The sequence below is a fragment of the Hyaena hyaena genome, unplaced genomic scaffold (genome assembly GCF_003009895.1).
Source record: "Hyaena hyaena isolate Hyena2069 unplaced genomic scaffold, ASM300989v1 scaffold_122, whole genome shotgun sequence".
Lineage (NCBI taxonomy): Eukaryota > Metazoa > Chordata > Mammalia > Carnivora > Hyaenidae > Hyaena > Hyaena hyaena.
In genome coordinates, this window is record NW_024080754.1 from 283,153 (window position 1) to 303,989 (window position 20,837).

The window sequence follows — 20,837 nt, forward strand, 5'->3', positions numbered from 1 at the left end:
CTCAACTAATGTATCCATGAAACACTTAAACATTTTGTACAAAAATGATTATGGTACCAATGTTTAAAACAGCAAAACTGGGGGCACCCAGGCGGCTCAGTCAGTTGAGTGTCCGACTGTGGCTCCTGCGGTTTAGGAGTTCGAGCCCCACATTGGGCTCACTGCTGTCAGCGTGGATCCTGTGTCAGATCCTTATCCCCTTCTCTCTCTCTACCTCTCCCACTCACTGTCTTGAAAATAAAAAAATAAAATAGCAAAAACGGATACTAGTATGATCCTTTGTTTTTAAAAGATTCTATTTGTAGTTGTATGTATGTTTATACATGTAGAGAAAAGAACTGAATGGAGAAAACATGTCAAAGTGTTCTATCTGGGGAGCTGGAGGGCACAGGGCTGTTTCTGGTAAAATCTCTACTGTGAACAGCATAAGCTGTCTTATCCTTTAAAGAAAGGAAAAAGTACAAATTAGTAAAAATCTTAGGGAGAAAAAGACAGCTAATCTTTATAAGCCCACACAAACAACTTGTAGAAAACTTTTATTTTAATTTACTATACATATTTAATTTTCAGGAAATTTCTGGGTCGATGCACTTTCCTCTGTAGGCTTAGTTTGATCTTCTGTTACCTGTAAAAACATGAACAGCTTTACTTTTCTTGTAATAACCACTTTTAGTTCTCCCCTTCCCTCACCATTTTAAATCACTCCACAGTCCTTCGTCTATAATGACCCTTGGTCTTTCTCCTTCATTAGTAATTATTTCAGAAAGGTAAGTAGAAAAAGGAGAAGACCTAGAAGGCCAGGTTCCCAACAGAAATTATCAAGTAAAGTACAGCAATTCCACTAAGAATATAATCTGAGGCATCCATCTAGGCTTCTCCAGTTTGTTGTTTTATTTTTCAATTACAAAATGAAATCCTTGGTGTGAGAAAAATACCAGTAAAGCTGTAACACAGTATTTTAAATCAACAGCGTTTCTTGGGAGGTAGCATTCTACTTTAAACATAGTATATCACAAGTTTAGTACAAATAGGGACCTGTATGTCCGTACCTCTAGTCTGTGTCACTCACACACATCAATCACACAGCTAACCTACACCCCTCACCACAACACCGGCCCCACATGGTACATTACGTGGCCCGCTGAGGGGCTCTGCCCACCTACCCAAACCTGCCTCTAGAGTATCCAGGTTCTCTTACGTGCACGTTTCAATCAACAGTCCTATGAATTCTTCCGTGGCTCTCACCGCCACACCTAAACTTCAGGAGCTCATCTCCTTCCACCCGCTAGCAGGACTGCGGGCTTACATCGCAGCTTTCTTCCATGCTGCCCCAGAATGAGCTCTTGAACAGGAATAGCTGACCAATAGGTCACTTCCTTTTTCAATTTCTCCAGTTGCCTGCAATCACCTTCAGGAGGGGAATGCAGATTCCCCATCATGGAAGACAAGCTCCTCATATGCTATTTCCAAGACACCTCTTTTGTTGGCCTACATATGACTGTACATTCAGGTTCATGTTCTAGTCACCACGCTCTCCATTTCTCCATGCCTTCAGGCAAGCAGTTTCCTCTGAGAGGAAACTCATCCCCAAGCAACCCCACAGCCAAGGGTTGAGCTCAAAATCTGGTGTGACACATGTAGAACAAACACTGAGGGGTTAACAGACTGAACATAAATGTACTAGCAAAAACAATCAGAAAACTATATGAGGATAAGCCAGAAGAAATTGTAGGAATGGATATCTGTTCAGTGATTTACTCTGAGAATGTTTCATAGAAACAGTAAGACTTGGGTGAGGTACTGCAGAATGAGTAGGATGTTTCATTTACATACAGGAGGAGAAAGGGAAACAGAGTCCGGACAGAAACTCCCATGAGTAAACAAACCAGAAAATAAGTCTGAGTTAATATTGCTAATATCGTATATTTGAAAGGTGCTGAGAGTAGATTTTAAAAGTTCTCACCACACACACACACACACACACACACACACACACACAGAGTATGTAAATCTGTGAGGTGATGGATATGCTAGCTAACATTATTGTGTAATCAGTCTCCAATACATACATTTATCAAATCGTTACAGTGTACGTCTTAAACAATGTTATGTGTCAGTTACATCTCAGTAAAGCTGGGAAAAAAGAAAGTGATATAAAGAGAAAAAAGAGGGGTGCCTGGGTGGCTCAGTCCGTAAAGTGTCCAACTTCGGCTCAGGTCATGATCCCACGGTTAGTGGGTTCGAGCCCCGCATTGGGCTCTGTGCTGACAGCTCAGAGCCTGGAGCCTGCTTCAGATTCTGTGTCTCCCTCTCTCTCTGGCCCTCCCCTGCTCATGCTGTCTCTCTCTCTCTCAAAAATAAACAAAACATTAAAAAAAATTTTTTTTTTTTAAAGTAAAAAAAGAAAGCTTGAGTGTATTTACAAGCTTGACTAGAGTGGAAAATTACAATAAGCAGGATGAGTTCAGGAGGCCAGATTAAACAGAATAGCTATCAGATATCGTAAGTGAAGGATAAGCACTTAGTCTATGAAAGAGTAAATAGGGATAGAATGGGTCAAGAAATAGAATCATTCCTACTTGTGAAATTTACATACTGATGACACAGAATGAACTACAGAACACAAGAACTCAGGACATTTGCACATCTATTAACCAACAGTCAAGGCAGCTTTAAAATATAGCTGACAAACCTTCTCTTTAAATATTCGTTTACAAAAATTTTGTCTATCGAAGCCCTAATTAATGCCACTGGACCCCGTAAAAACTACCACTACTACAGAGCAGTGTCCTTATTCTTCTTGCAGCACCACAATATCGCTTCCACAATATTAACAAATAAAGGTGAGAGAATTGCCAAATTACAACTCTTCTCTTGCCAAGATACCACTGGGGTCAACAACTACACCACTGCTTTAGCTATGGACACAACTAATTAGTTTTTTTCTTCTGTTTTGTTTTGTTTTTTATGTTGTTGTGGTGTTGCTTAATTTCAATAAAAATTTCTTCACGGAACAATACTCATGAGCCGTCAAAAACACTTACCATTTTCCGAGATCTCTCCAATAGCTTATTCCATATAGTAAAATGTGCCTTGAAAAGAAAAAATTCACTATGAATTAAATAAAGCAATAAAGTTACAATGAAGGTAGCTGAGTCTTATATAGGTTTTAAACAAACACATAAAAAGGAAGGCAGTACTAACAAGGCTAAGCAGTTGCAGAAGTGGATCAGAGTAGGCGAAAAGGTACTTTTAGGAAAAGAAGAATACATCTTGTTTTAAGACTTTTTGAAGAACATGCCATCTTCCTCTTTTGTCCTTAATCATCACGGTCATAGAGAGCGTCCCCTCTAACGGGAAGCAAAACTGTGCCCCGTCTCCCCACAGGTTGTAGTTCTCTCCTTAAATAGCCATTTGCACCAGCGAGAGGTCATGCCCCACACCGTCAGCGATCACAAGGAGAGGTTCGTCGGAACCGACTGACGTCTTCACACTGAAATGGCAGCCCCGGAGGTTTTACCTAATCACCCTAAGAACAAGTAACAACTAAAGAAGACAGTAATAAAATTAGAGAACCAATTTACTTGATCCGTAACAATTTTATATAGCAGGGGATCATCAGAATGCATAGATGAAAACTGCCAAATGCGTAAGGACCACATCAGTTTTACTCAGTCACCCTGAATGACCTGGCCGAATCTATGATAAAAGGTAAAATTACTATATGTACATGTAAGCCCATCTAAAGAAAAGAGCAGCATGGCATGTTTCAAGGAAAAATTGTAGGGGCACCTGGGTGGCTCAGTTGGTTAAGCGTCCGACTTCGGCCCAGGTCATGATCTCACAGCACATGGGTTTGAGTCCCGCTTCGGGCTATGTGCTGACAGCTCAGAGCCTGGAGCCTGCTTCAGATTCTGTGTCTCCCTCTCTGCCCCTCCCCCGCTCGCTCTCTATCTCTGTCTCTCAAAATAAAAAAATAAATACCTAAAAACATTAAATTAAATTAAATTAAATTAAATTAAATTAAATTAAATTAAATTAAGGGAAAATTGGAGAACAGACCGCCGGTGTAGACCCTGAGGTGTGGCTGGAATACAGCAGATGATGGAGAAAGTACGATGAGAGATCAGAGGGGTAGGCAGGGGCCAGATGATGCACGCCTTTGTGAGAAGGCTACAGGGTTAGGATCTGTTTACAAGAAGCCACTGGAATGTTTGGGGCAAAGGGATTACATGATCGGATCTGTGTATGAAAAAGGTCATTCCGGCTACAGAGTAGGGAATGTGCTTTGGGTGGGGAGCTTCCTCGGTGATGAGTAAGAGGGACTTGGAAAGAGTGGTGGGTGCAGACGAGACGCTAGCGATGGAGGGATTCAGGGCATTTTCAGAGTGGAGTTGAAAGGTCTTGCCGACGGATGGGATGGGGCATGGCTGGGAGGGAAAGAGAAAAACCAAGGATCACTTCACAGCTGAGCAGATGAGGATGCCATTTACTGAAATGCAGAAAGCTAGGAAACGAAACAGAGATGTGGAGAAAAATAGAATGAGCAAAGGGACACGTGCTAAAAATTACAAAATGCTGATGAAAGAGAGGAGGAATTTAAACAGAAGATATACTGTGTTCATGGACTATAAGATTCAATTTAGTAAAGATGTCAATTCTCCCTACATTGATATACGGGTTTAACCCAATTCCTATCAAAATCTGGATCATGAGTAGGTCATGCCAAACCTCAGGCCAAAGGGCATTCCAGAGGGTTGTCCCAGCATGCACTCTGATTATCCTCAATGCATCCTTCCCTCTATTAATTTGAAAAATTATCTCAGTTTGAATCAACTTTTTCAACTAATATCTCTCTTGTGAATTATCTGTTTACATTCCAAGTAAAATAGTTGTTATCAGAAATCTGAATTTACAAAATATTAGTGTCACAAAAATTAATGAGTATTAAAATGTACATCCTTCAAACTGGTATAAAATCAAGAACCAGAACGACATCCACCCCCAACATGGACGACCTGAAACTCTGAGCTTTACTCACTCTTAGGTGTACAGGTAAAGACAGACCCTGGAATCTTCGGACAAGACCCAACTGTGCAGCTTGAAGATTGTGAACCGCTGACACTTCGTACTGGAAACAGATACTTGTTCTTGGAATAAGAGGACCCTCACTCACATCAATGAAGTCACCAAATCTGATTGATTTTAAAAATAAACAAATAAAACCTCAAAATCAAATCATTTACAGTAGTTTGGGGGGAAAAAAATCTATTCATCCTCTTTGAGGCAATATCCATAATCAAGAACATTCTATGTGGCTCAATTCAAACTCTAATTGCCCCTTACATAACAATCTCAGGTGAAACGGCTAAAACTATGAAAATCAAAGTTAAGTGAACCTTGTTCCTTATTAGCACTGATATAATTTTAGAGATTTTTAAGATCACTGAACACATCATGCTCTCAAGTGAATCCAGTGTCTAAAACCAATAATCTACAACCTTATAACAACTCACTGTAATTGGGTTTAGAACTTACTATACAGGACAGATTGTCCAAAGAGGGGCTTTCTAGAAGAAAAAAGTTAACGGAGTCAAGAAAACACAGAGAACACAGGCTATGGAGAGGTGGAGAACACAGACACAGGCTATGAAGTCATTTCTGCATATCCATTCTGCACGGTCTTACCTCACTCATCCCTGTATCAGAAAGCACATTCCTATTTCACTTACATCTATGTAACATACGTAGCTACTGGTCAGTATCCATCTATGAACATGAATTATGTTCAAATCATAACAATAAATACTTTGCCCAATTTCAAAATTAAGTTTTAAAAAATCACATTTCTAGGGGTGCCTGGGTGGCTCTGTCTGATTGTGTTAAGTTAAGCGGCTGACTTTGGCTCATGTCATGATCTCACAGTTTGTGGGTTCAAGCCCTATGTCGGGCTCTGTGGTGACAGCTCAGAGCCTGCAGCCTGTTTCAGATTCTGTGTCTCCCTCTCTCTCTGACCCTCCCCTGTTCACGCTGTCTCTCTCAAAAATAAATAAAACATAAAAAAAAAAATTAAAGATCACATTTCTAAACAATAGTATTCAACTCTTGAAATGCAGAAATAAAAATAACAATCAAATGAAAAACAGAATCCACAATGGCTCCTAAAGATAATTTAAACCTTCCAATTACCACCACACCAAAACAATGAACAAAACAACAGAAAATAAGCTAAAAAGAATAACAAATTATGGTATAAATTCATCTTTTTCCGTCATAACTACATTTAGGTAACAATAAACCTAAGTCTTCTTAGAAATTAGAATAACAGCCAATTTATTTTCACTTACCTGTGTAGCCTGACTATTCTCTCAGGGTTCTGAGATGCCTTCTCTTCTATGAAATCCGTTTTGTATCTAAAAAGGAACAAAGAAAAAAAATTTACTTCTAAATATACAAAAAGGTAATTAAGGACACCTCCCTTTCTCTTCCTCTTTACCATAGTTTTTCAAAGAGGAGTTTACACTTGGAACCTCCTCTTCTCACCTCACCTCCTCCAGTCTGGCCACAGCCTCATGACTCTCCAAACCTCCCTGGCTTCACCCTAACGGGCACCTTTCTGTCCTTATTTCCGCTGTTCAGCTCCATCGTCAAAATGCTCATTTCCACCATTTTCCATGGCACTCCCCACTGCTTGTCATCTCAACTCCCTGGCCACTCTTCTCCAGCTCTCCCCTTCACGGCACCTGTCCTAAAGCCTCTTTCCAAGCAAGCATCCTCTCTGGGCGAGCTCCTTGATGTGCACAGCTTTAATTAGCTCTTCCGCTTCTCTTCTGTATCTCAGCACATCTGTCCGTATCTTCCATATCTCAGCATCTAATCCACATCCTTCTTCTGAGCCCCAAACTGTGTATCTAAGACCCTTCTAGACATGCACCAAACTGTTCCACAAGCATCCTACACTCTTGAATTCACAAACAAAACGAAAACTTACTCCTTCTTTTCCCACCAAACTTATCCTCATTCTGAATTCCCCAGCTTAGTAAATGACACCACCAGCCACCCATGTGTCTGAGAGAAAGACTTCAGGGATTTCCTCGGTTCTCCTTCTCCTACCACCGCCCGCCCCCCCCCATCCAAAACTTTGCCAAGTCATGTCAATTCGACTGCCTGTCTCTCAAGCCTACCCAATTCTGTCACTACAGCTAATAGCAGAGATGGAAATGCACAGCCCAGGTACAAATCATAACTTTATCACTCACTACTCAGAACCTTGTCTCTTTACCCCAGAGGGCTAAGAAGTATTACATTTGTGTATGGCAAGGTGGGAAAGCACTCATTCACGCAAAAACCTCTACTTACTGCCACAGCCCTTCGGCCAAAGCCCCCCATGCATTACTAAGGAAGCCAGTTCCCCCCTGACTACCTGTCTCTCTTGACCCACCTCTAAGAGATGCACCTGTCCCCGGGGAGCCAAAACCACTTAACATGCCCCTCCCCCCCACCCCCCCACCCCCCACCCCCCACCCCCGCAGCAGAAAAGCCCAATCACTGATCTACCTTCACCTATCCAAAACTCTGTCCCTTCAAATTTGTCCCCAAGCCATCCCTACATCCTTCCACACATTCAACTCACTTACCAAAGTCCTACAAGCCTCTCCTGGACTTTGAAAGTGGAGTGGAGGGGATGGGAAATCATGTGGAATGAACAGCCAGAATATGCATGGAAGCTATGGAGCACTTAAATGTAATCAGTCCTAACTGAAATGTGCCTCAAGGGTAAAATACACCAGATTCTGAGGACTTAGTATGAAAAAAATATAAAATATCATTAATTTTTAAATATTCATCACATGTTGAAATAACAGTTAGATATACTTTTAAATAATATGTATTATTAAAATTTACTTCACTTTTTCTTCTGATTTTTTTTACTGTGGCTACCAGAAAATTCACTTCTATAGACGTCTCGTGTTATCTATTGGACAAGAGGACCCTAGAACTAAGGCACCAGAAGTGTCTTGATACATTCTAACAATCCAAGGAATTTTCTTACAGAATCAATGGTGGTTTGGTTCTACAGAACTATCTGCCCTCCAGTTCAATTATAATAGTATATTCCTACTGCCTTTTCATTTACTGGTTCCAGGGCACGCAAAACATTATAAACTACCCCTACGAGAACTGGTGTCTCAATTTACAAATACCTAAAGAAATTCCAGTCGATAACCTTGAACGATTCTGTCTACAGAATCTAGTATCTATGTTATTTTTTTGCAGTGTAGATTTCCCTAATTAAATTAGTTCTAGCTTCAGTTAGATTGAATATTAAAATATAATTTATGTTGTTACAGTTAGAAGAAAAAAGTAAACTGGAAGTTTTTTGAATGAGAAAGGGAATTAATAACCCAGGCAGATTTAAAATGTTGGCAAAGAAAATCCACCTAATGGATGATTTGGTGCAGAAGACTACGACCCACCCGGCTGTGTAAACATCTCACTTCGCCCATTAGCTCCCTGCAGACCACGGGGTTCTCTATCTCACCCTTCTCATGCAAAGTGGTGCAGCTGCTTGCAAGCCATCACCTCACATGGAAGGGAAAAAGGAAAACACACCGCTATGCTGATAGGAAGTGAAGAGCCGGCCGGAGAAACAGAGAAGACAAAGTGAGAAGATTATTAAAGGGGGAAAGTTTTTTCTCAGGGAAATAGATAATGGGATGAATGAAAGTAAATAGGCTGGTATAGAAAAAGAGATGTTAGAGCTAAAAATAAAACAGTATCCTATACACATCAGATATAAAAATCCTTAAGAGCTGAATTTCCTCCAGTATGTATAACTTTGGGGGGGGGGGGTCTAATCTCGCTTTCAAGGAAGCCAACACTTACTTGTTGTGCTGAAATATTTCCAATGCTACTTTTGCTTCTACTTCCAGAGTTTCAAATGGAAGATCTTTATAAATTAAAGCACGAGCATCTCTTGTGAGGGAACGTAGGTTCTCCTTCAAAATGAAAGTATTAACCTTTTGTAACAATTTACCTAAAAGCATTTGTCCATAAGGAAGGTAAGATAAAATCATATGCTAAATATTACAAATCCAACTAAAAGCAAAAGCAAAAGCAAAAGCAAATTTGTTAGGGAAGTTAATGTAGGCTAACCAATTTATCTCAACTCTATAAACTATAAACTTATAATTTACCTGTAATTATCAGCCTATATTAATAATTATGAAAGATAATCCTACAAAGAAATTTTAAGAAACTTTTCGTTCAAATTACATGATTAAATGTTTATTAAAACAATGATGCAATTAGAAATGCTAAGAAATAAAAGATATAAAAATTTGTTCACAGTGTAAAGCTTTTCTAAATGCCCAGGCAAAACATTATTTACGTGATTCAGAAAGTTTCACCAAGAAATGTAATGTCATCATTGGCCCTGCCCAAAATATAACATGGATCTAATGTTAAAAATTTGTTTAATGAAAAGTCATTTTATGCAATTAAATTGACTAATACACATTAACAATATTTGAGATTATTATTAAAACCATAATTGAATTTTCAAACTATAAATCATTCATCACTAATACAGAAAAGACCAAGTACTATTACAATTTTTGTAATAAAATTCTTTCCATAAATTTCCTATTAGACTTTTCTGCATGAAATGACCCTTCTCCATTCTTAAAGGCATAATTTATTATATAACAAATCCACATTCACGATTTATACAACTGTGACTTGCATGTAACTCTCCACTACTTCTTCTTCTATACAGTCCACCCAACACCATGAAGCCTGCAATTAGCTAGTGCCTTTTAAGTTGTATATTTAAAACTTTTTTTATAAGTTTATTTATTTATTTTGAAAGAGAGAGTGGGGGAGGGGCAGAGAGATGAGGAGAGAGAGAGAAAATCCCAAGCAGGCTCCACATTGTCAGTACAAAGCCCTACACGGGGCTCGAACTCAAAGACCTGTGAGATCATGGCCTGAGCTGAAATCAAGAGTCGAAGGCTTAACCAACTGAGCCACCCAGGTGCCCCTTTTAAGTTTTATATTTAAAAAAGGAAAAGGAAGCAGCAAGTTTCACAGATGAGAATTGCAGCTTGACTGCATTAGTTTTTATAATATAAATATATAAAGTGAGAACCCCAAAAACATCACCATAATATAATATAAAGTGAGAATCCCTTCTTCAACTTGAGAGCATATCTGAAAAATAAATTATACTGACACAGTGCAGAGATCATGGAGAAAAAGTTCCAATCCCTTCCCTGCCTCCTTCCCTGCCTCTCTTCTATCTCTCTTTCTCTCTTTGTTCTTTCCTGTTTCTCTCCTCTCTCTTGATACTAAGCAACATGAACAGGATTATACAAGAAATAACTTCTAAAGCCAGAATTTACACCTGAATCTGCTCTGACTCCAAAATTTTGCTTTTAGGAACTATAATAGTTCACTAAATCTGAAATATACCACTAAGGAAAAAATACTACCAATTATAATCATAAAATGCTACCTACTGTAAGACACATTTTTGGGGCACCTGGGTGGCTCGGTTGGCTCAGCATCCAACTTCAGCTCAGGTCATGATCTCATGGTTCGTGAGTTCAAGACCTGCAAAGAGCTCTGTGCTGACAGCTTGGAGCCTGGAGCCTGCTCTGGATTCTGTATCTCCTCTCTGCCCCTCCCCTTCTCACTCTCTGCTCTCTGGCTCTCTCAAAAATAAACAAACATAAACAAATTTTTCTAAGACACATTTTTCAGAGATATTAAAATGTGAAAAAAATGTACACTGTGGGATTGATCAAATGGTATGCTACACTGCCTTTCCTTTTCTGACCTCCAGACTTTCAATCTGTAGGACACAGAGTTTTCCTTAATTAAGAATCAGGCATCTGCCTCGTCTCCCCAGTCACAACTAAAACGTCTGGGCTGGACATGTGAAAGCCAACAGCTCACCCTACCCACAGGGAGTCTGGTCCAGACCGTATCCGTCAGCCAGGCGTCTGGTGCTACCCAACCGCTGGACAGAACAGAACACCCGCTGTACAATCACACCACTCCCTTAGAGTCTGGCCTGTTGCGATCTGAGTTAGCTTAGCTTTGTCAAAGTCTGATTACTAATTTACTAACCTTCTACCCCTTCACCCCTTCTTGCAACGTCACCCTTGTACACAGGGAGATATTCCGGTGGACAACAGGCTAAAATGGTGAGGGCAATGATTTTTCAACTGTGCTCTGAGGACCTAGGAAGTTAGTAGGGCTCCAGGGCCCCTCACCACACATCAACCAAGACAATTAAAGTTCTGAATTTCCTATCGTGGGCATCTTGAAAACCACTGTCTTAAGAAAAGGAATGAACAGGGGTGCCTGGGTGGCTCAGTCAGTTGAGCATCAGATTTAGGCTCAGGTCATGATCTCACGGTTCGTGGGTTCGAGCCCCGTGTTGGGCTCTGTGCTGACAGCTAGCTCAGAGCCTGGAGCCTGCTTCCGATTCTGTATCTCCCTCTCTCTCTGACCCTCCCCTCTCACGCTGTCTCTCTCTCTCTGAAATAAATAAAAACATTTAAAAAAATTAAAAGGAAAAAAAATGAACAGTCCCAGGAAGAAAGTACTTCCAGAAAAGGTCAAGCAGGACATAAAGCCTCCACACAACTGACCAAATGAGGAAAACCCCCATTCATATGCTCTGTCTGGACAAGGCAACACAGGTAGGTGGGTAGGTAGGTAGGTGGGTAGGTGGAAGGTAGGGTCTTTTAAATATCCTCAGCATGCAGTACCATCAACAATACCGACACACGAATCGTTCTAACAAAAGAAGGCACAGACTCTAAAATTCATATTCTAAACACTATACTCACTTTTGTTGGAATCCACTCATCAAGTCTCTTATCCAGAACTACATCATAGCAGAAGGCTCCAGAGATTACTATAAATCCAACCAAAATGAAAGGCAAAGTCAAATCCATCGGAGTTACTGATTTGCAACAATTGAATATTTGGCTCATAAAATGAAGATCCAGCAATCTTTCCCAACTCTACAAATTATAAAACTTACCCTTATCCCAGCTCTTACCAGAGCTCTACCAGCTTTCCCTCACCCTTTTTTGCTGAACCAAAATCTCTAGTATTTTTTTAAACATTCACATTTTCTTCCAGAATATTATCACTATAGAGACTTCACACAGTTACAAGACATAAAAATCTGAAAGAATAGGTATTTAATACACAGATGATTGACTAAGTGGACACGAAATGTTGAATTTCTTTTTTAATGTCTCCTAAACTTTGTTTTTGCTGGTTTGTTCTTAGCATCATTTATTGAGCTTTTTAAATTATTTTCGTGTATATACTTCTATCTTTTGTTGAAAAATTACAAATGTGATCCTACTGCACATACTGATGCAAAATCTTAGCAAAATTACAAAAAGTGTGAAGTCATCCATCTCCTCAAAACAGTGTCCCCCCCCACTCCCCAAAGGCCTGTCATTTCTGGTGAAATGGTACCCCCTAAAGATAGCTTTTTCCAGAATTCTATTTATACTATTTCCTCCTCCTCCTGCACACATTCGATTGAGAAATAAGGGCCTAAAGTGGTAGGAAACAAGCACGGAAACAGGGTAATTACATGAAATTCATATTCACGAGAAACATTCTCCTTGAATTCTATTATGTTAATTATTGACCTCCAGTAATTAAATAAGATGGATTTTGTTACCCATTATAAATGGAATGTATGTATGACAGTAATTTCTATTACATAAAATTAGAAATGAGCTCAAAACAAAAGAACCTCTATAAAATGTCAAAAATAGGTACCAAAATATTCAATGATTACAAAAACTGTGTGTGCGCGCACGTGGGCACAGACATCATACATGTGTACATTACACGCGTACTTGTGTACATTACCAGGAACTTCTGGAGCTCTGACCAAACTGACCACATATTCCTCTTTGAACGCCCTCTCTATCACACAGCCCATCATCATGGCACAGGAACGCCAATAAGCCTAGAAAATAAAACATGCACAAACATAATACACGCTAAGATTCACTAACACTTCTTCAGTATTAAAATGTAGGTTACCTTTCAACTACGTGGATGGAACTAGAGGGCATTATGCTAAACAAAATTTGCCAGTTGGAGAAAGACAAGTGTCATATGACTTCACTCATATGAGGAATTTAAGATACAAAACAGATGAACATAAGGGAAGGGAAGCAAAAATAGTATTAAAACAAGGAGGGGGACAAAACATGAGAGACTCTTAAATGCAGAGAACAAGCTGAGGGCTGCTGGAGGGGCGGTGGGTGGGGGGATGGGCTAAATGGATGAGGACACTTGTTGGGATGAGCACTGGGCGTTATACACAGGCAAGGAATCACTGGAATCTACTCCTGAAATCATTACAGCACTACATGCTAACTAACTTGGATGTAAACTTAAAAATAAATAGGTTAACTTTTGACTTAGGAACTATTTTTCTGTCCACCCTCAGCATGTAGCAATAGTTAACATCAGGCCGTGACATTACCGCCACCAAGCAAAAAGCACTAAAGAATGAAGCACCCACTTGTGTTGTTAGCAGTGTTCTGTACAGTATCACACGCTACGATGTTTATCAAACAAAAGATAGTTTTACTATCTGGTAGCAACTTTTCTCTTTAAGCTAGGATAAAGATAACTTGTTAACAAACCTGTACTAAAGTAAAAAACTATATATATTAATATACACTTATTTATGCCAGATATATGAGAGAGGGAAAATTCAACTTTTAAGAATTTAATACTCCTGCCCGATGCCTAACACCACACAGCATATCACCCAAGTTATTCATTTTTACAGCAAAGCAAACTCATTATTAACTGGGCTTTCACTTTACTAGTACCTTTTGACCCACAGACATGCCTTATACGGGTTCCCATGCAATGACCTCATCAGAGTCATAAAAGAGAAATACGAGTCCTGCACCACACCCGCCCATCTTGTGCCCCATACTGGCACCACTGTGATGGGCACTTGGCTTTCACAGGCTCTTCTCTTCACCTGAGGACTACAGGAGTGGGCCCACTTGGTTGTGTGCCACAGAGACTGCTCCAGAACCACACAACATACACTAAAAGTAAGTACAACTCCAAGCCTTAAAGGCAAGTAGCAAAATGGCACTTCCTCATCTATCCTACTTAAGTGTTTTTAATGTCTGTTGAACTCCAGAGTCAGAAAGCCTAGATTAAAACCCAGGCTCTAGTATTTCTTATGCTGGTAACCCTGGTCAAGCTATCAAACCTCTCTTTGCCTCAGTTTATTTATCTGGAAAATGAGAACAACAGCATCTATTTTTTTATGGATTCTTATGCAGATTAAATGAGTTAATACCTATAAATCACGTAAGACAGTGCCTGATACATAACTAATACTTGATATTAGCTACTATTATCATGTCTATTATTTTCTTGTGTAAGTGTTTCATTTCAACATGTATTTATTCAATACCTATTGTCTGTAAGTCAAGAGCTGGGTCTAAAAGGGACTATGATCTCTGTCTTCACAGAGCCAAGAATCCAATGCATTCAGTGGTTCCCATTACAAGGTATATTAAAATACTGTATCTGAAGACTTTAGTCAAGTATTGTGAGGCCTTAAAGAGGGATTCATTCTGACAAGAAGAAACTGGAAAGATTCCACAGAGCAGACAGCATTTTAATAGAACACTATAAAAGATAAACAGGATTTTCACAGGGAGGAAAGAAAATACCCAGAGTTGAAGAGCACCAATGAAAGCCAGGAGGCTAACACACATAAACCATTAATGATCACGTCCTGCAGTGTGGCCAGAGCAGAGAGGAAGTGGAAAGAGGCGGTGACAGTGAAGCCTGAAAGCCATGGTGGGGTCAGATCCCGTGGGGCCTGAAAAGTCATGGGGAAAAAGTGACACAATCCTCAGTCACGTCACTGCAGAAAACTCTTAGAGGACTACCAAGGAAGACTTTAGTAATAAAAAGGGAGGTGGGGACAGAGAGTTAAAAAGCTACTGAAATAATCCAAAGATGGTAAAAGGATGAATTCCAGCAGTAGAGAGAATGAATTATAGAGGATGACCAACAAATGTCTGTGAAACAAAGTCATGTAAGCAAAAGATAAGTCATATAGTTTTTCTCAAACCAAACTGCAAAGAAAGGATGCCACTGGTACTTTGTGAACTTGTGCAAATCCAAAAAAAAAAAAAAAAAATCACAACACTGATTATCAAGTACATGACAACATTTGCCCTTGGCCATGTTTGCACATTTCATACTCCAAAGCAAAGAGATATTCATAAAAAGAAGAAGAAAACCGGGGGTGGGGGAGGGGCGGGGGGAGAGGAACACAGAAGCAGAAATACCTTATTCACTTCTCCAGGATCACGATCTTTGAAAGTAAGAAATTCAATTTCACAGGATTTGGTCAGAGGTTTATACATGTCCCAAGGCTGTCCGTCCACAAGAGCCAGAATGGACTTCTTGCAGTACCACTCGCTTAAATCTAGGAATTTAAAATAGATTGAAGGTCTACATCTAGCAAAACCCAAATTGAAAAGTTACATGTTTAAGTGCTACATTAACAAATAAAATGACAGAAAGGCAATATTCTGCAAGCTGACTTCCTCTGGGAGAAGAGGTACTTCCTCTGGTACATATTAGATCTGTACCCATAAAAAAATAATACCCAACACACCCAATGTGTTCTTATTAACAAAGCTGCCCAAACCATTTACAAAAATCATTAAAGCTAAGTGTGTCATTATTTAAAGAAAAAAAAAAAAAAACCCTGCCCAAACCATTTAAAAAATTCATTAAGGCTAAGTCTAATTTGAAGTTAATTTGTCAATTATTAAGTAATAAAATAATTTTCCAAGAGTTACACTTGCATGTATAAGTATATACACCCATAGTTAATCTGGTCAAAATGGGTTTGGGGTCTTGCTCCCACATCACCTCTTCCTTCCCCAACATGGATTGTTCAAGTTAAATATGTTAACAGGTTTTAATTATGGGTATGAATTCACCTATATGCCAATCAGTCCTGGTCTGCTCTTTGATTGGAATACAACTCTAACTCTAATCCTGATTAGATGTTTTTCAAGTACACAGCTACTCATGAAGTGTTCAAACTACAGGGACAGGGTCTAAATAAATCCCATAAAGAGAGGGTCATGTCTGTTTTTGTTTACTCATTAGTATATCCAGAACCTAGCACCAGGCCTGTAAATATAGTTAAATACTCAAAAATGTACCGAACCATCGAAAGTGTGAATGACAAGCACGTGTCGGGGCAGGCGTCACGCCAAGGGTGGGTGGCCCAAAGGCTTCTCTCTACATGGGTACGTATAGAATCCCTCAAGGGCCTGGGCTTTGTCTTATCCTCCTCTGTAATCTTAATGCCTGTCACACAGCAAAGGTTCAATAAATGTTCACAAAACAACCAAACAATGGTCAGAAGTACTAATTCAAGTGCCCAACTGAAAAAAAGATTGAGAGTGTAGATGATCTTAAGATTTTCACTAAAATTGTTAATTACTTAAATGGAATCACTACAGAGTTTTCCAAAAATTTAAACAATGTGGCTAGCCATACAAAATGAGCATGCTGGTGCGTGTATCTATTTGGGGAGCTTTCCAAATTTAAGTATTACCAGTTCTATCAAAGCTACTTTAAAAGCATGTTGATCGGGGCTCCTGGGTGGCTCAATCGGTTAAGCACCCGACTTCAGCTCACGTCATGATCTCACAGTTCGTGGGTTCGAGCTCTGCATCGGGTTCTGTGCTGGCAGCTCAGAGCTTGGAGCCTGTTTCAGATTCTGTGTCTCCCTCTCTCTGCCCCTTCCCCGCTCATGCTGTCTCTCAAAAATAAATTAAAACTATAAAAATTTAAAATAAACAAATAAATAAAAGCATGTTGATCAAAAATAATCCATAGAGAGACCCTGTTCCCTTCATTTACACACCAAATCACATCCAGGGCACAGTCTTCTCCTTTAAGATGTGACCCACAACACACATTTTTACCCTAACCACATGCACCCCCCCAATGCACATTTCCACTTACGCATCCACTACATGTACATGTAAGTGTAAACAAACAAACACGTAACACATAATCAGGCAAGTGGGAAGCACGTAAGATTTAAGTTAGGCCACAAAGAGCCAGAAAGGAAAAGGCGGCCTACAAAGCAGGTTCTCTAAGGCCTGGGCGGTCCCTCGATCCCCAATTCCTTTCATGAGCCCTCACTGACGTTTTCTAAAGGGGCAGGCATGCTAACTGAGTAACGAAGCTTGAACCTCTGTCTTCCCCTGCCACAAACAATTACAGCGCCCAAACCCGGCCAGATTCAAGCGAGCCACGATCGCAGCGCACCGCAGTCTCCAGCTGTCAAGACCCACAGGGCCCTCCAGAGTGAAAGTGACCGTGACCAGAGAGTAAGACGATAGATAAGGAACCTCTGTAAGTTCAGGGACCAATTACGGAATCTTGTCTTCTCTGAACGACTCCTTCTGCACAGCTCCAGTGAAGCAGAACTGCATCCCGATCCACTACTTACGCATGGCGCAACTATACGGAGTTGAAATGTTTTTATTCATCACGAAGGCAGTGCCAGGGTCCGTTTTCCCAACGTGTTTAACCTCAATCTTCTCCGTTCGAGGGGTTAACGACAACTGCCTGTTTTTCTCTTTATTAAAGAGATCGTTCTGCATTTCTGTCAGTTCCGTCGGCGACAGGTGAGAAGCTGGCGATGTTGCTATCCATCCTGCGTAGAAGTTACAATAAACAGTAAAAGAAATGAGTAACCCACCGCTGATACCCCACCCCGCTCCGTCCTCCTACAAGGAAAGAATGGGAGGCAATACGGTTTTCAAACGCAGACCGCCACGATGGGCTGAGACAAACTTAAACCGCTTTCTGACACTCATAACTAAAACGCCAACGGCAGAAAACCACAGCTGGCCCAGATCCACACCTTTCCTTCCACTTTGCTCTCTCACCATCAGATCCCTATTGCCCATCGAGCTCCTCTGTCGTGTTCCAATCTGTGCTTTACAATTAAGAGCCAAAAAGTAACCCGGAAGTAGTCAAAGTCAGACGGGCCACTGGGAAGGTGAGCAAACTTGTCTTTTTGAAAGGTCTTGGGGACTAGAAAGCTCCAGGACACTGGGGATCCCTCGCCAAGACTATCACTATCTAGAGAGAGAAAAATGTTGAGCTTATTTTCCAAACCCTCACCCGGAGGGTTTGACAAAGCCAGCACGACTCCCACGGGAAAATCAGGACGTGCTTGGCACCAGTACGTGGGCTCCGGGTCAGAGGCGCCCCAAGCTCCTCCCATGGCCCCGTACCCACCCGGAACCCTGAGATCTGTGCCCCCAGGCCGGGAGGGGGCGGCCGCCGCCGCCGGGACCCAAGACCCTCCTCCGCCCCCAGCCCCGTGGGACCCCCCCCCCCATCACCACCACCAGGACCCGCCTCAGGCCCAATTCGAGCAGACAATCCTATAATCCTCGCTCTCCATCCCCATGGCCTCTGAAACTCACTCCAGCCAGCCCCGCCACCGGGGGCGGCCCGCCAGAGGCCCAGCCCCCGGCCCCCCAAAGCCATCGCGTCCTTCTCTGTCTTAGGAACCTCCTCGCGCGGGTCCTCCTCTGCCCTCCTCCCCGGAAACTCTGGGCACGCACCGCGTTCCGTAGGACACTTTGGTTCCGCTCCCGTCGGTCGCACTGCGCGCGTCCACCACCAGGGGGCACGTTTGCGTCTCGCTGGGGATTAGTGGCTGCGGGTCAGGGCTTCTGGAGCTGGGGTGAGTTCCGGGGACGCAGAGGGCGACCAAGAGGTGCTGGACCTCAAGGCGACGGGTCCGCCACCCCCAAGGGCTCTGCAGGGAAACAGGCGTCTTCTTTGGGGTCGCCGAGTCCAACCCGCGCCATCACCCTCCTCCCGCCGCGGGTTCGAGCCCGAAAGGCTGGGAGAAACCCTTGCCGCCCGGCAAAGAATATTCCTGGAGAGAAAAACTGGGCAAAGACAGCTTCTATTCATTTGCTTTCCTGCTCCGCCCGGCCGGTCAAGCTGATGACATCTTAACTTTAGGTTTTGCAAAGGTGGTCTGCGCCAGGGTACTCCATTTATTGAGCCATTGAAAGGAACTCTGTAATTCGTAGAGCTCTTTACAAATCAGATTAGTTTATGTAGTATACAGAGAATATAGACAGCATGTTAGAAGGCACCCCGGTGATGCCGGCAGGCCGGTCTGGGGACCCAGAGTCTTAAGAGGGGCCTTAAGAGGGTCCCTGGCTTCGTGCAGGATAGCCAGCAGAGGGGGGAAGCAGAATTACTGAAGGATGAGAGAGAGAGGGTGCAAGCACAGACAGTGTCCGGAGGACTCAAAGGAAAAGAGAGAGCGTCGTCTTTGCGTGAAGTCTGGGGTTTTTTACTGAGGACAGTCGGTGGTCAGGTGGCGTCCAGGAACCAGTTAGAACAAAGATGAGGGGGGCGCCTGGGTGGCTCAGTCAGTTGAGCGTCCAACTCTGGCTCAGGTCATGATCTCACAGTTGGTGGGTTCGAGCCCCATGTCAGGCTCTGTGCTGACAGCTCAGAGCCTGGAGCCTACTTTGGATTCTGCATCTCCATCTCTCTCTGACCCTCCCCTGCTCATGCTCTGTCTCTCAAAAATAAACATTAAAATTAAATAAATAAAAAAAAAAAGAACAAAGATGAGGGCCCAGGTCTTATTCCTTCAAACCAGGATATCTTGGCGTCCAGATGTCTAGCACAGGTGGTCTGGAATACCCTATGAGAGCTTCCTCTGGTCATTCTCACCAGAGTAGAATAGAATAGAATAGAAAAGTTATCTATTCTAAAGAAGTCATTAACTCCTTGTTTCTTCAAAGGAGAGCATACACTATTTGCATTGTGTAATGCAAAAAAGGCATGTGTAAAATGGGGGTGCAGGTCCTAACAAGAATAGAAGAGGGGGAAATAGAAACAGGAAAAGGAACAAAAAGATTTTTATGGAGTCCTTCAGTTTTCCTATCTCACTGGGATGGAATTTTTGTCTCATCACAAGGGCCCAGAACGATGCTTGGCACACAGTAAGCGCTCAACAGATGTGCGTTGAATGATTGCCTTCGTTGGAAGTTCCAGCGCAGAGTCTAATACCTCTGTTGGACGACGATGTTGTTACTATTGAAGGAAGCGTTCCGTAGGTGAAGTATGACTTTTTATTCAAAGTTGTCGTATGCTGTGGCTTTCCTTAAGGCTTGTTGAGTTTACGGATTCAGCCCAAGGCCTTCCCCCGCCCCCAGCTCTGCTCGGTTCTGACTTGCAGTGGGAACATATCACCACCAGGGGGCGATACCGGCTAAGGAACACATACCAGGCATGGCTCTGGGCCTTCCCTTGGGGAACTGGGTGAATGTGGTCATGAAGCAAAAATTCCAGTTATAAGACAAATCAGTACCGAGGAGCTAATGTACAACATGACGACTAGAATTAACAATACTGTACGGTATATTTGAAAGTTGCTTTAAAAAAGTAAATCTTAAAAGTTCTCATCACGGACTGTGAAGCCACGCATGTTAGCTAATCCTCCTGCGATATGCATGTAGTTTAAGTCTTTGTGCTGTACACCTTAAAATGAAACAGTGTTAATGTCACATATTAAAGAGGAAGACAACAACAACAACAAAAGACTCCCTGCCTCCATAGATGTGTCTCCTTGACCTGAATTTTATATTCACAACTGCTCAGGGACGGTAATTATCTTTGGTTTTAATTTTTTTTTAATGTTTATTTATTCTTTGAGAGAC

General features: G+C 41.6%; 1 protein-coding gene across 2 annotated transcripts; it reads right to left on the minus strand.

Annotated features, from left to right (window-relative positions):
- Positions 1–519: 519 nt before the first annotated feature.
- On the minus strand, positions 520–18,675 carry MRPL39 (mitochondrial ribosomal protein L39). Of its 2 annotated transcripts, none has more exons than XM_039237301.1 (10): positions 18,570–18,675; positions 17,582–17,788; positions 15,387–15,526; positions 12,913–13,012; positions 11,862–11,929; positions 8,887–8,999; positions 6,348–6,413; positions 5,042–5,195; positions 3,045–3,092; positions 520–625 (listed from the first exon to the last, which is right to left on the minus strand). In XM_039237301.1, the coding sequence occupies exons 1-10, from the start codon at positions 18,631–18,633 to the stop codon at positions 560–562; spliced, it is 1,026 nt and encodes a 341-aa protein (XP_039093232.1). In that variant the 5' UTR covers positions 18,634–18,675; the 3' UTR covers positions 520–559. The 2 variants fall into 2 exon arrangements, with proteins under 2 accessions (XP_039093232.1, XP_039093233.1); XM_039237302.1 differs by lacking the exon at positions 18,570–18,675 and adding an exon at positions 18,502–18,519.
- Positions 18,676–20,837: the final 2,162 nt, after the last annotated feature.

Coding starts and splice junctions, on each gene's coding strand:
- MRPL39 (XM_039237301.1), bottom strand. CDS start 18,633: ATGGCTTTGGGGGGCCGGGGGCTGGGCCTCTGGCGGGCCGCCCCCGGT. Junction 15,527..17,581: donor TCCGTATAGTTGCGCCATGC/GTAAGTAGTGGA, acceptor TTAAATTCCTAG/ATTTAAGCGAGTGGTACTGC. Junction 5,196..6,347: donor AGAATAGTCAGGCTACACAG/GTAAGTGAAAAT, acceptor AAAATCAATCAG/ATTTGGTGACTTCATTGATG.